Below are 14,202 nucleotides of genomic sequence, written 5' to 3'. Positions count from 1 at the left end.
TCCACAGGGCCACCTTGTGATCAGAGCCGACACCGTGCTCTTGGCTTGTATTCCCTGGAATATAGGAACAGGAATCACAGAAATTTACAGCATGGAAGGAGGCCATTTCGGCCCATCATGTCCGCGCTGGCCGACAAAGAGCTACCCAGCCTAATCCCACTTTCCATCTCTCGGTCCGTAGCCAAGTGCACATCCAAGTACTTTTTAAATGTGGCGAGGGTTTCTGCCTCTACCACCCTTTCAGGCAGTGAGTTCCAGACCCCCACCACCCTCTGGGTGAAGACATTTCCCCTCAAATCCTCTCTCAACCTCCCCCCAATTACTTTAAATCTATGCTCCCTGGTTGTTGACCCACCCTGCCAAAGGAAACAGATCCGTCATATCCACTCTATCCAGGCCCCTCATAATTTTATACACCTCAATCAGGTCTCCCCTCAGCCTCCTCTGATCCAAAGAAAACAATCCCAGCCTATGGTGGAACAGGATGCGGCCATTCAGCCCCTCGAGCCTGTTCCACCATTCAATCAGATTCATGACTGATCTGTCGTTTAACTCCATCTATCCACCTTGGCTCCGTGTCCCTGAATACCCTTGGCTAGCAAAAAGTCATCTAACGCACTCAGATTTAAAATGAATAACTGAGCTAGCAGCTACTGCTTTTTCCACACTTTTACCATCCTTTGTATGAAGATTAAGGGCTGATCTGATCGAGGTGTTTGAGAAGATTAAAGGATTCGATGGGGTAGATCGAGAGAAACTATTTCCTCTGGTGGTGGGAGTCCAGAACAAATCAGAGCCCAGCTGTTCAGGGATGATGTCAGGAAGCACTTTTTCACACAAAGGGTGCTGGGAATCTGGAACTCTCTCCCCAAAAATGCTGTTGAGGCCAGGGGTCCACCATTCAATGAGATCTTGGCTGATCTGATCCTGGCTTCAACTCCACTTCCCCGCCCGCTCCCCATAACCCTTCACTCCCTTATCGTTCAAAAATCTGTCTATCTCCGCCTTAAATATACTCAATGACCCAGCCTCCACAGCTCTCTGGGGCAGAGAATTCCACAGATTTACAACCCTCAGAGAAGAAATTCCTCCTGATCTCAGTTTTAAATGGGCGGCCCCTTATTCTGAGACTATACCCCCGAGTTCTAGATTTCCCCACAAGGGGAAACAGCCTCTCTGCATCCACCTTGTCAAGCCCTGTCAGAATCTTTTACTTCTGAACTCCAATGAGTACAGGCCAACCTGCTCAACCTTTCTTCATAAGGCAACCCCTTCATCTCAGGAATCAATTGAGTGAACCTTCTCTGAACTGCCTCCATTGCAAGCTTGGTGCAACGGAGACAAGCTGGAGATCGCCTGCTTATACAGAATATGATGCAAATTGCTGCACCATTCCCCAATATCCCTGGCTTCAGGGTTGGTGGCAACAACAACTTGCATTTATATAGCGCCTTTAACATAGTGAAGGGAGGTGTTACTACAGTTGTACAAGGCCTTGGTGAGGACACACCTGGAATATTGTGTACAGTTTTGGTCTCCTAACTTGAGGAAGGACATTCTTGCTATTGAGGGAGTGCAGCGAAGGTTCACCAGACTGATTCCCGGGATGGCGGGACTGACATATCAAGAAAGACTGGATCAACTGGGCTTGTATTCACTGGAGTTCAGAAGAATGAGAGGGGATCTCATAGAAACATTTAAAATTCTGATGGGTTTAGACAGGTTAGATGCAGGAAGAATGTTCCCAATGTTGGGGAAGTCCAGAACAAGGGGTCACAGTCTAAGGATAAGGGGTAATGGGTAAGCCATTTAGGACCAAGATGAGAAACTTCTTCACCCAGAGAGTGGTGAACCTGTGGAATTCTCTACCACAGGAAGTTGTTGAGGCCAATTGTCTAAATATATTCAAAAAGGAGTTAGACGTAGTCCTTACTACTAGGGGGATCAAGGGGTATGGCGAGAAAGCAGGAATGGGGTACTGAAGTTGCATGTTCAGCCATGAACTCATTGAATGGCGGTGCAGGCTCGAAGGACCGAATGGCCTACTCCTGCACCTATTTTCTATGTTTCTAAACATCCCAAAGCGTTTCATGGGAGTGTTATCAGACAAAACATTTGAAATCGAGCCCCATAAGGAAAAATTAGGACAGGTGACCAAAAGCTTGGTCAAAGAGATAGGTTTTAAGGAAGAGAGAGAGGCGGAGAGGTTTAGGGAGGGAGTTCCAGAGCTTGGGGCCCAGGCAGCTGAAGGCACGGCCACCAATGGCGGAGTGATTATAATCAGGGATGCTCGCTCAAGAGGGCAGAATTAGAGGAGCGCAGATATTTCGGGAGTTGTGGGGCTGGAGGAGATTACAGAGATAGGGAGGGGATGAGGGCCATGGAGGGATTTGTAAACAAGGATGAGAATTTTGAAATCGAGGTGTTGCTTAACCGGGAGGCAATGTAGGTCAGCGAGCACAGGGGGTGATGGGTGAGCGGACTCGGTGCGAGTTAGGACACGGGGCAGTGAGCACAGGGGGTGACAGATGAGCGGGACTCGGTGCGAGTTAGGACACGGGGCAGTGAGCACAGGGGGTGATGGGTGAGCGGGACTCGGTGTGAGTTAGGACACGGGGCAGTTTTGAATCACCTGTAGTTTACGTCGGGTAGAATGTGGGAGGCCGGCCAGGAGAGCATTGGAATAGGCATGTAAATGTTCAGTATGGTTCAGTAAGCTGGGAAGAGCCACCTTGTTGGAATTTGCATACAGCGCTGAATAATAAGGCAGAAAGCCAGTTTTGCATACCCAAAGTAAGGAACCTTTCCAACACATCTCAGGCCATTTGATATAAGGAACATTCAATCACCCAATATTTAAGCTCGACAGAGAAAAAGAACTTTGAATTTATATCACATCAAAGCATCCGAAGTGCTTCACGACCGAATAAATAACTTTGAAACGCAGCCAATTTGTGCCCAGCACGATCCCACAAACAGCAGCGAGACAAATGACCAATCTGTTTGCATGATACTGTTTAAGGAATAATAGTCGGCCGCCATTCCTGCTCAACTTCCAGTCGTGCCGTGGGATCTTTTACATCCACCCGAGAGCAAATGGGGCCTCGGTTTAACGTCTCATCTGAAAGATGGCACCTCCAACGGTGCACGCTCCCTCAGTACTGCCCCTCCGACAGTGCGGCGCTCCCTCAGTACTGTCCCTCTGACAGTGTAGCACTCCCTCAGTACTGCCCCTCCGACAGTGCGGCGCTCCCTCAGTACTGCCCCTCTGACAGTGCGGCACTCCCTTAGTACTGCCCCTCCGACAGTGCGGTGCTCCCTCAGTACTGCCCCTCCGACAGTGCGGCGCTCCCTCAGTACTGCCCTTCCGACAGTGCGGCGCTCCCTCAGTACTGCCCCTCCGACAGTGCGGTGCTCCCTCAGTACTGCCCCTCCGACAGTGCGGCGCTCCCTCAGTACTGTCCCTCTGACAGTGTAGCACTCCCTCAGTACTGCCCCTCCGACAGTGCGGTGCTCCCTCAGTACTGCCCCTCCGACAGTGCGGTGCTCACTCAGTACTGCCCCTCCGACAGTGCGGCGCTCCCTCAGTACTGCCCTTCCGACAGTGCGGCGCTCCCTCAGTACTGCCCCTCCGACAGTGCGGTGCTCCCTCAGTACTGCCCCTCCGACAGTGCGGCGCTCCCTCAGTACTGTCCCTCTGACAGTGCGGCACTCCCTTAGTATTGCCCCTCCGACAGTGCGGTGCTCCCTCAGTACTGCCCCTCCGACAGTGCGGCGCTCCCTCAGTACTGCCCCTCTGACAGTGCGGCACTCCCTTAGTATTGCCCCTCCGACAGTGCGGTGCTCCCTCAGTACTGCCCCTCCGACAGTGCGGTGCTCCCTCAGTACTGCCCTTCCGACAGTGCGGCGCTCCCTCAGTACTGCCCCTCCGACAGTGCGGTGCTCCCTCAGTACTGCCCCTCCGACAGTGCGGCGCTCCCTCAGTACTGTCCCTCTGACAGTGTAGCACTCCCTCAGTACTGCCCCTCCGACAGTGCGGTGCTCCCTCAGTACTGCCCCTCCGACAGTGCGGTGCTCACTCAGTACTGCCCCTCCGACAGTGCGGCGCTCCCTCAGTACTGCCCTTCCGACAGTGCGGCGCTCCCTCAGTACTGCCCCTCCGACAGTGCGGTGCTCCCTCAGTACTGCCCCTCCGACAGTGCGGCGCTCCCTCAGTACTGTCCCTCTGACAGTGTAGCACTCCCTCAGTACTGCCCCTCCGACAGTGCGGCGCTCCCTCAGTACTGCCCCTCTGACAGTGCGGCACTCCCTTAGTATTGCCCCTCCGACAGTGCGGTGCTCCCTCAGTACTGCCCCTCCGACAGTGCGGTGCTCCCTCAGTACTGCCCCTCCGACAGTGCGGCGCTCCCTCAGTACTGCCCTTCCGACAGTGCGGCGCTCCCTCAGTACTGCCCCTTTGACAGTGCGGCGCTCCCTCAGTACTGCCCCTTCCGACAGTGCGGCGCTCCCTCAGTGTTGCACTGGGAGAGTCAGCCTGGATTACGGACTCCCACCCGGAAATGGGGCTCGAACCCACGACCTTCTGACTGAGAGGCGAGACAGCGATACCAACTGAGCAACGGTGACACGTTTAGTCAGAATAAAATTCAAGCTTCAATTAATGAAACACCGAGTACTTTTTCCCCCCTGAATTCGTCCAGCACAATGATGCAAATCTCACGGAAATAGGCAGTGCAGTCAGTCGACGTTCAGTCAAGCTCAAAGATTGGCAACTGAAACCTTGGTGCAACAACTGAGCGGTGACAGTCTCTGCCTTTCTAGAGTGAAACAAAAGAACTTGCATTTATAATGCGCCTTTCATGACCTCAGGACGTCCCAAAGCGCTTCACAGCAAATTAAGTACTTTTGAAGTGCTGCACTGTCAGAAATGAAGCTGCCAATTTGCGTACAGGAAGCTCCCACAAAGAGCAATTGAAAAATGACTATCATCTGTTTTAAAGTAATAAAGTGTACCTGTGGCTCAGCGGGTAGCACTCCCGCCTGAGTCAGAAGGTTGTGGGCTCAAGTCCCACTCCAAGGATTTGAGCACAAAAATCTAGGCTGGCACTCCCAGTACAATACTGAGGGAGCGCCGCACTGTTAAGAGATACCGTCTTTCAGATGAGACGTTAAACCGAGGACCCTCTCAGGAGGACGTAAAAGATCCCATGGCACTATTTCGCAGAAGAGCAGGGGAGTTATGGGGCAAATATTTATCCCCCAATCAACAGAACATAAAACAGATGATCTGGGCATTATCACATTGCTGTCTGTGGGAGCTTGCTGTGCGCAAATTGGCTGCCATGTTTCCTACATTACAACAGGCGACTATACTCCCCAAAAATACTTAATTGACTGTAAAGAGCTTTGAGATGTCCGGTGGTCGTGAAATGCGCTATATAAATCCAAGTCTTTCTTTTTCAATGTAGGAAATTTATGCACAGGAAGCCTCCACAAACAGCAATGGGAAAATGACCAGATCATCTGTTTTAGCGATGTTGATCGAGGGTACAGGGGAGATTTACGAGGATGTTGCCTGGACTGGAGAATTTTAGTGATAAGGAAAGATTGGATAGGCTGGGGTTGTTTTCTTTGGAACAGAGGAAGCTGAGGGGAGACCTGATTGAGGTGTATAAAATTATGAGGGGCCTGGATAGAGTGGATAGGACAGACCTGTTTCCCTTGGCAGAGGGGTCAGCAACCAGGGGACATAGATTTAAAGATATTGGGGGGAGGTTTAGAGGGGATTTGAGGGGAAATGTCTTCACCCCAGAGGGTGGTGGGAGTCTGGAACTCACTGCCTGAAAGGGTGGTAGAGGCAGAAACCCTCACCACATTTAAAAAGTACTTGGATGTGCACTTGTAACCTACAGGGCTACGGACCGAGAGCGGGAAAGTGGGTAGCTCTTGGTCGGCCTGCGCGGACTCGGTGGGCCGAAATGGCCTCTTTCCGTGCTGTAAATTTCTGGGGTTCTATAAATATTGGCCCCAGGACACTGGGGAGAACTCCCTGCTCTTCTTCGAAATACAGCCATGGGATCTTTTACGTCCACTTGAGAGGGCTGTTTGGGCCAGAGAGCAGTGGGTCAATTTGTAACACGAGAATGTCAGCCGTGGCTCAGTAGTACCACACTCTCTCTCTCCTCAGAGTCAGAAGGTCGCGGGTTTGAGCCCCACTCTCGAGACTTGAGCCCCAAAATCCAGTGCAGTACCGAGGGGGCGCTGCACTGTCGCAGGTGCCATCTTGCGGACGAAACATTAAACCGATAGCCCCCCCACAGCGTCTCGGGGTGGAGACGTAGAAGATCCCAACGGCCACTAGTGGAAGAAGAGCAGGGGACGGCGTTCACCCCGGCGCCAACATTCCTCCGCTCAAGCGACGTCGTCACAAACAAGGTCATTTGCTGTTTGCGGGATCTTCCTGTGCGCAGGTCGTCCGTGCTGGCACCTTTTAACGACAGAAGCACCGCCGCCTTTCCTAAAGGGGACGTCCCGGGGACCCCCAGAGACCTTTCCCTCTCTGTCGGTGGTCTCCGTCCCTCCCGTCAACCCCACATACCCTGCAGCGCCTCCGCAGGAGGGGAGGGCGCAACTGCGGCGTGACGCGTTGACATAGGAAATTTCCACTGTAAAGTGCGAGACGGCGGGGGGGGGGGTGGAATTTACAATTGGGGGGAGAAAGGAAAATGTTATTTTAGTGGGGCAACAACCAAAAGATGGGGCCAGAATGAGTGGTGGATGCAAAGTGAGAGCTTTGGTGGGGAGGGTTTAAGGTGGCGCACCCTTAAATAGTGCGCGCCTCAACCCAACTTAGTGGGGAAAGCCGGCTCGTCCCGCCTCCTCCCGCCGCTGATTGGCCGGCTGGGAGGGCTGGCCGGCCACCCATTGGCCTGGCGCCGCTGTCCATCATTTTACCCCCCCATTCCCAAGTTAGGTTGCGCCGCCCTGTTAAAAAGAAAAGCGGCGCGTTTTATTTTTTTGTGGAAAATGGAGGTGGAGACCAGGTGTCCGGGGGCAAGGGGCTTACCGCCGCGGGCTGCCGTGTCTTTAGCCGCTTTTCTCGCCCGCTGTGGGTCTCCCGAAGAAGTGAGCGGGTCGGGCCGCCGCTCGAGCCCCGGCTGTCCGTCCGTCGGCGTCGCTCCACCCCACGTGACTGCCACGTCGCCCTCCTCCTCCTCCTGCCCGCACCGCGCATGCGCGCACCCCCCGGGGCCAGCAGCAGCCAGAGAGGGGGAGGGGGCGTGGCCACAGGTTTAAAGGGACACGCCACCCCTAGCGCAGAAATCAGCATGGAAACATAGAAAATAGGTGCAGGAGCAGGCCATTCGAGACTGCAACACCCATTCAATACGTTCCTGGTGTGCAACGGCCACCCCACGTTAAAAAAATCCACGCACAGGTATCTTCCACCCTTGAGAATGGAGTTCGGGCCTTTCATTGAAACACCCGTGAACTCGTCCTTTTTTGGCGTGGAATCAAGTCATCCTCGCTTCGAGGGACCGCCTGTTATGATGGTGATGATGATGGCTGATCATGCAACCTCAGTACCCCACTCCCGCTTTCTCTCCACACCCCCTTGATCCCTTTAGCCGTAACGGGCCTCAAATAACTCCCTTTTGAATATATCCAACGAACTGGCCTCAACGGCTATCTGCGGTAGAGAATTCCACAGGTTCACATTATCATATCATCGGCAGTCCCTCGGAATCGAGGAAGACTTGCTTCCACTCTTAACATGAGTTCTCAGGTGGCTGAACAGTCCAATACGGGAGCCACAGTCCCTGTCACAGGTGGGACAGACAGTGGTTGAGGGAAGGGGTGGAACAGGTTTGCCGCACACTCCTTCCGCTGCCTGCGCTTGCTTGGTTTCTGCATGCTCTCGGCGACGAGACTTGAGGTGCTCAGCGCCCTCCCGGATGCACTTCTTCCACTTAGGGCGGACTGGTCTTTGGCCAGGGAGCCCCAGGTGTCAGTGGGGATGTTGCACTTTATCAGGTTGGCTTTGAGGGTGTCCTTGAAACGTTTCCTCTGCCCAACTGGGGCTCACTTGCCGTGAAGGAGTTCCGAGTAGAGCGCTTGCTTTGGGAGCCTCGTGTCTGGCATGCGGACAATGTGGCCTGCCCAGCGGGGCTGATCAAGTGTGGTCAGTGCTTCAATGCTGGGGATGTTGGCCTGGTCGAGGACCTTAACATTGGTGTGTCTGTCCTCCCAGGGGATTTGCAGGATCTTGCGGAGACATCGTTGGTGGTATTTCTCTAGCGACTTGAGGTGTGTACTGTACATGGTCCATGTCTCTGAGCCATACAGGAGGGCGGGTATTACTACACCCCTGTAGACCATGAGCTTGGTGGTAGATTTGAGGGCCTGGTCTTGAACAGAAAAACATAGAAAATAGGTGCAGGAGTAGGCCATTCGGCCCTTCGAGCTTGCACCATCATTCAATATGATCATGGCTGATCATGCAACTTCAGTACCCCATTCCTGCTTTCTCGCCATACCCCTTGATCCCTTTAGCTGTAAGGGCCATATCTCTCTTTTGAATATATCTAACAAACTGGCCTCAACAACTTTCTGTGGTAGGGAATTCCACAGGTTTACAATTCTCTCAGTGAAGAAGTTTCTCCTCATCTCAGTCCTAAATGGCTTACCCCTTATTCTTCGACTGTGACCTCTGGTTCTGGACGTCCCCAACATCGGGAACATTCTTCCTGCATCTAACGTGTCCAATCCCGTCAGAATTTTATATGTTTCTATGAAATCCCCTCTCATTCTCCTAACGTTCAGCGAATATAAGCCGAGCCGATCCAGTCTTTCTTCATATGTCAGTCCTGCCATCCCAGGAATCAGTCTGGTGAACCTTCGCTGCACTCCCTCAATAGCAAGAATGTCCTTCCTCAGAGTACCTATATACACTAATGTACTGATATACAGAACAGAATATGTACTAGCCTGTGTTATTTCATGTTATTGAGAGAAATGAGTGAAATCTAGTATTGCAATGTTACCAGAACCAGTATACCTACTTGATACTGAATATATGCTTTCAGTGTTGAACATACCGGCCTATGTTTGCGTACTCAGAATCAGGTCCATGTACGTCATGTAATGACCATGAACAAGTATAAGTATCGGCCCTTTGGGACCAGTTTCTCCCAGGCCCATCAGGCCCTGAGGACATCATTTTAAAGACCTCTGTTGGGTCACCTATCTCGGATTTCTCTTTTCGAGAGCAAGGAATCTCACGGCACGTTGGGCCTTCACCGGGAGTCGCGCCCTCTCGCGTCCGGCAGCGACCCCTCGTAAACACGACCGGCCCCTTTCACAAAAGCCCAACCCGACACGAGAGTCAAGGCACCAGATTTTATTATAGAGTCAAAGCTCTCGACACGAGGTCACGAGAGAGGTCGCACCGCAGATTGAGAAAGTGACGCAAAGCGGGGAGGGGGTGAGGGGGGGGGGGGACTGGGGCAGCTGGCCCATTGGGGCGGGACTCCTGGCATCGACAGGGGCACGGGGGGGGGCAAAGGGGGGGTGTCACCCACGCTCAGTGGGGCGGCACCATTCGGATCGGCTAATCAGCAGCCTGGCATGTGACGTCTGGCCTTCAGCGCAGGGTCCAGGGCTACCGAGGGAGGGGGGGGTGGGGTTTCAGGGTTCTGAAGTTGGCTCTGGTCTTCCAGTTGTCTCGTCCTGCTCTCTCGTACCCTCTTGGGGCAACTCCTCCCCCGCCAACCCCCGGGGCAACTCTCTTCGCGGGTCCTCAACTGCGTTCCGCCGTGTGAATAATCTCCATTTATTTTAGCTTCTCAAATTACTTTGGTATCTGCGTCTTTGTGGGGGGGGGGGGGGGGCGGGTGGGGAAGAGGAGGGGTTGGGGGGGGTGGGAAGTGGTGTGTGGGGTGGCCGCAAGATCTTTGGGGTTTCGGGCACCGTCTCTGCGGGTGTGTGTGTGTGTGTGTGTGTGTGTGTCGTTAGATTCTTGGGGTTCGGTTCTTGCGGTACAGATGGGGAGGGCGAGGGCTCCCATCTCTCCGAGGGACGGCGTTCTAATCCCCGGGGAGGGGGGGTGTTCAGGACGCGTCTCGGCCCGGGGTGGGGTTCAGGTCGGCCGGGGCCCGGCTCTGGCGCTGCAGGTGGGGGAACAGGGTCCGGGGGTTGAGGAGCTGGCTCTGTTGTTGGAGGTTGGAGAAGGGGTTCCAGGGGTGCAGCTGGGGTTTCATGCTCCTGGGGCGCGGGGGTGCTTTGGAAACCTTGGGGGAGACCCCAGATTCCTGGGGTTCGGAGGACGCTTCAGATTCTTGCGACCCCCCTGCCGTTTCTGGAGGGACAGGATCAGGATCTTGGGGTTCAGTTGCACTGTCTGGACTGACGGTCTCAGATTTTGGGGGTTCCGATTTTTGGGGTTCAGTTGCTCTTTCCGGAGTAATGTCTTCAGACTTTTGGGACTCAGATTTTGGGGGTTCAGTCGCTCTTGCTGCAGTGACGGCTTCCGATTTTGCAGGTTCAGTTGCTCTGTCTGGAGTGACCTCTTCAGAGTTTGGGGGTCCAGATTTTTGGGGTTCCGTTGCTCTTTCCGGGGTGACGGCTTCAGACTTTTGGGGTTCGGATTTTGGGGGTTCAGTTGCTCTTGCTGCAGTGACGGCTTCCGATGTTGGGGGTTCAGTCGCTCTATCTGGAGTGACGTCTTCAGGTTTTTGTGGTTCAGTTGCTCTTGCTGCAGCGTCGGCTTTCAATTTTGGGGGTTCAGTTGCTCTGTCTGGGGTGATGGCTTCAGATTTTTGGGGTTCAGCTGATTCTTTGAGAGATGGGAGTTCAGAAAAGCGGGGTTCAGTTGCTGGGCTGACGGACGCAGAGTCACCGGGTTCCGATTCTTGGGGTTCGGACCCCTCAATTTCAGACTCTAGGGCTTCTGACTGGTCAAGGTCTGATTCCTGGGGTTCAAGCCCCTCAATTTCAGACTCTGGGGGTTCCGACTCCTCAAATTCCGAACTCTGGGATTCAGACTCCTCAAGTTCCGATTCTTGGGGTCCAGATGCATCAGGATCGGATTCCTGGGACTCAGTCACGCTCCCTGGAGTAACGGCTTCAGATTCCTGGGGTTCAGGTGACGCTTCTAGAGGGATGCGCTCAGTTTTTGGGGGTTCAGTTGCTGCCCCTGAACTGGTGGATTCAGATTTTTGGGGTTCTGTTGCTCTTTCTGGAGTGCCGCCTTCCGACTTATGGGGTTCAGTCACTCTCGCTGGAGTGATGGCATCAGATTTTGGGGGGTCAGATTTTGGGGGCTCGGATGCTCTCGCGGGAGTGGCATCTTCAGATTTTGGGGTCAGAGATTTTTGGGGTTCAGTTTCCCCCTCCGTAGTGGCAGGTACAGATTTTGGGGGTTCCGTTTCTCCCTTCGCAGTGACAGATACGGATTTTTGGGGTTCAGCTGCTCTCTCTGGAGTGGTGGCCTCAGATTTTTGGGGTTCGGTCGCTCTCTCTGTAGTGACAGATACAGATTTGTGGGGTTCAGTTTCTGCCTCTGGAGTGGCGTCCTCAGATTGTTGGGGTTCGGTCGCTCTCTCTGTAGTGACAGATACAGATTTATGGGGTTCCGTTTCTGCCTCTGGAGTGGCGGCCTCAGATTTTTGGGGTTCGGTCGCTCTCTCTGTAGTGACAAATACAGATTTTGGGGGTTCAGTTTCTCTCTCTGGAGTGGTGGCTTCAGACTGTCGGGGTTCAGTTGCTCTCTCTGGAGTGACGGCTTCAGACTGTCGGGGTTCAGTTGCTCTCTCTGGAGTGACATCTTCAGAATCTTGAGGTGCAGCCCCACCAAGTGCTAGGGCAGCTCTTGGTTGGCTTTGGGGCATGTTCTGTGCTGCAGGTATGTTACCCCTGGTGCCAGCCACAGTCTGCGACACATTTGCAGCTGCGTAGATTTTGCCGGGAGCTGTGGACAGCATGGTTTTACCAGAGAGTCTCTTGAACTTGCGGGCACGTGGAGTCTTCGTGCCCTGGAGCACGGGGGCAACGCACAAGACTTGGGGGGGCAGCTCCAGGGGTTTAAGGTCCAGCAGGGGTCCCAGTGCTTGCAGTTGGGGTCCGGGTATTCTATATTTTCGCGGAGGCTCCTCGTGAGATTTTCGGGGCTCGGGTTTGGCCTCTGACGGCATGGTATCTAATTCCGGGCGTGCAGCCTCAACCCCTGTGGGTTCCACCTTCTGACCTTGGGGTATTATGGTGGCGAGGGGGTCCACCAGGGTTTGTGTCCCATCTGATTGAGTCTGGACGCCTCCAGCAGTGGCCTCTGCACCTGATGAGAGAAACAGCTCATTACTCATTTAGAACCGAAGCGTAGGCAGCGACCGTGTAAATATTGGCCCTCTTGCCCATCATTGTTGCCCCTGCCCCCCCACTCTCTTCTGCTTGCTGGGTGGGGCCCGAACGCCCAAATCATCACATGCAAGAGTCGGGATTGAGATACTTCTGAGCTTTCTTCTTAATCCAGGGCAGGCTCCCATTAACCCCGGGCCTCTTCCCCACCTACCTCTCCCCATACCTCCATACCCCCACCCCTCCCCTCTCCCCATAGCCCCACCCCTCCTCTCTCCCCCCTTCCTCCTCTCTCCCCATAGCCCCACCCCTCCTCTCTCTCCACACCCACCCCCCACTCTCCCCATTAACCTTGGGCCTCTTACCCACCCTCCTCTCCCCATAGCCCCACCCCTCCGCCCCGCTTTCCTATGCCCTGCGAGAGGTGTGCTTAAGACCAAAACTCTTCATTGCAACAACAGGCGATCTGGGGGCCCAGATTCCAACTGTGTCAACTGCTCCTGGACATCTATTCTGGTCATTGCGGGGGTGGGGGGGTGCAAGGCTCCCACTTTGCTGGCACTGGGGGAAGGGGGGGGTTTAGTGTCTCGACAGAGACTCAACGCACAGATTTGGGGACTCAGTGTCCAGACTGGGGCTCAAGGCCCAGACGTGAGGGTTCAGTATCTAGACAGGGGCTCAATGCCCACATTTGGGGGTTCAGTGTCCAGACTAGGACTGAATGCCCAGATTTGGACTGAATGCCCAGATTTGGGGGTTCAGGCAGGGGCCCAGATTTAGGGGTTCAGTGTCTAGACTCAATGCCCAGATCTGGGGTTCAGTGTCTAGACACAGACTCAATGGCCAGATTTAGGAGTTCAGTGTCTAGACAGGGGTTCAAGGCCTAGATTTGGGGGTTCAGTGTCCAGACTGGGGCTGAATATCCAGATTTGGGGGTTCAGTGTCCAGACTGGGGCTCAAAGGCCCAGATTTGGAGGTCCAGTGTCCAGACAGGAGTTCAAGGTTCAAATTTGGGGTTCAGTGTCTAGACAGGGGCTCAATGCCCAGATGTGGGGGTTCAGTGTCCAGTCTGGGGCTGAATATCCAGATTTGGAGGCTCAATGCCCAGACTTTGGGGTTCAGTGTCCAGACACAATGCCCAGATGTGGGGGTGCTGTGTATACTCTGGGGTTTGCAGCAGCTGACTTTGTTGCCCAGGCTGGGGACGAGTCCCGGGCTCGCGTTTTGGGCCGCCACACCCACCTGTAACCTCGTTCGTTGAAGCCCCGCAGCCCATCCTGGGTCCGGCCGGAGCGGGTTGCTGAGCCGCCGCTTTGCCTGTCAAATGCGGCCCCGGCCCCGGCTCTTGTGACGGGGCGGCGCCCGGAGACGTAACAAGGGAGCCGGGGGAGAGCGGGCAGGGAAGGGAAAAGGGGGATAGAGAGAAGGGGGGAGAGGGAGAGCGAGAAGGGGGAGGGGGAGGGGGAGGAGAGAGTGAGGGAAGGGGGGAGAGGGAAGGGAAAAGGGGGAGGGGGAGAGTGAGAGAAAAGGGGAGGAGAGTGAATGGGAAAAAGAGGGAAGAGGAGAGAAAGGATAGGCAAGGGCAAAGAGTGAATGGGAAGGAGGAGGAGAGAGAGAGGGAAGGGAGAAGGAGTGAGGGAAGGGGTAAAAGGGAAGGAGGACAGGAGTGAGGGAAGGGGGTAGAGAGTGAATGGGAGAAAGAGGGAAGGGGAGAGAAAGGATAGGGAGAGAGGACAGAGAGCAGAGGAAAGAGAAAGGATAGAGAGAAGAGAAGAGAAGGGAAAGAGGGAAGGGGGGAATGTGAATGGGAGGGAGGAGGGGAGAGTGTGGGGTGGGGAAAGAGAGGGAATA

The 14,202-nt window shown here is 54.3% G+C and overlaps 2 protein-coding genes across 2 annotated transcripts in view; both read right to left on the bottom strand.

Moving 5' to 3' along the window:
* Positions 1-7,183, bottom strand: part of stx5a (syntaxin 5A) — a 60,735-nt gene extending 53,552 nt beyond the window's left edge. Inside the window, exon 1 of the mRNA XM_070868292.1 lies at positions 7,067-7,183. The gene's annotated coding sequence lies outside the window, so the exon portion shown is untranslated. The remainder of the gene's footprint in view (positions 1-7,066) is intronic.
* Positions 7,184-9,393: 2,210 nt separating this feature from the next.
* Positions 9,394-13,763, bottom strand: LOC139239494 (neurofilament heavy polypeptide-like). The gene is made up of 2 exons (XM_070868282.1): positions 13,594-13,763; positions 9,394-12,331 (listed from the first exon to the last, which is right to left on the bottom strand). Exons 1-2 carry the CDS (start codon positions 13,625-13,627, stop codon positions 10,110-10,112), a joined length of 2,256 nt encoding a protein of 751 aa, XP_070724383.1. The 5' UTR covers positions 13,628-13,763; the 3' UTR covers positions 9,394-10,109.
* Positions 13,764-14,202: the final 439 nt, after the last annotated feature.

This window comes from Pristiophorus japonicus, chromosome 27 (genome assembly GCF_044704955.1).
Source record: "Pristiophorus japonicus isolate sPriJap1 chromosome 27, sPriJap1.hap1, whole genome shotgun sequence".
Classification (NCBI taxonomy): Eukaryota; Metazoa; Chordata; class Chondrichthyes; family Pristiophoridae; genus Pristiophorus; species Pristiophorus japonicus.
The sequence above is the reverse complement of the archived record's forward strand: the minus strand, read 5'-3'. Positions and strand labels throughout refer to the sequence as shown.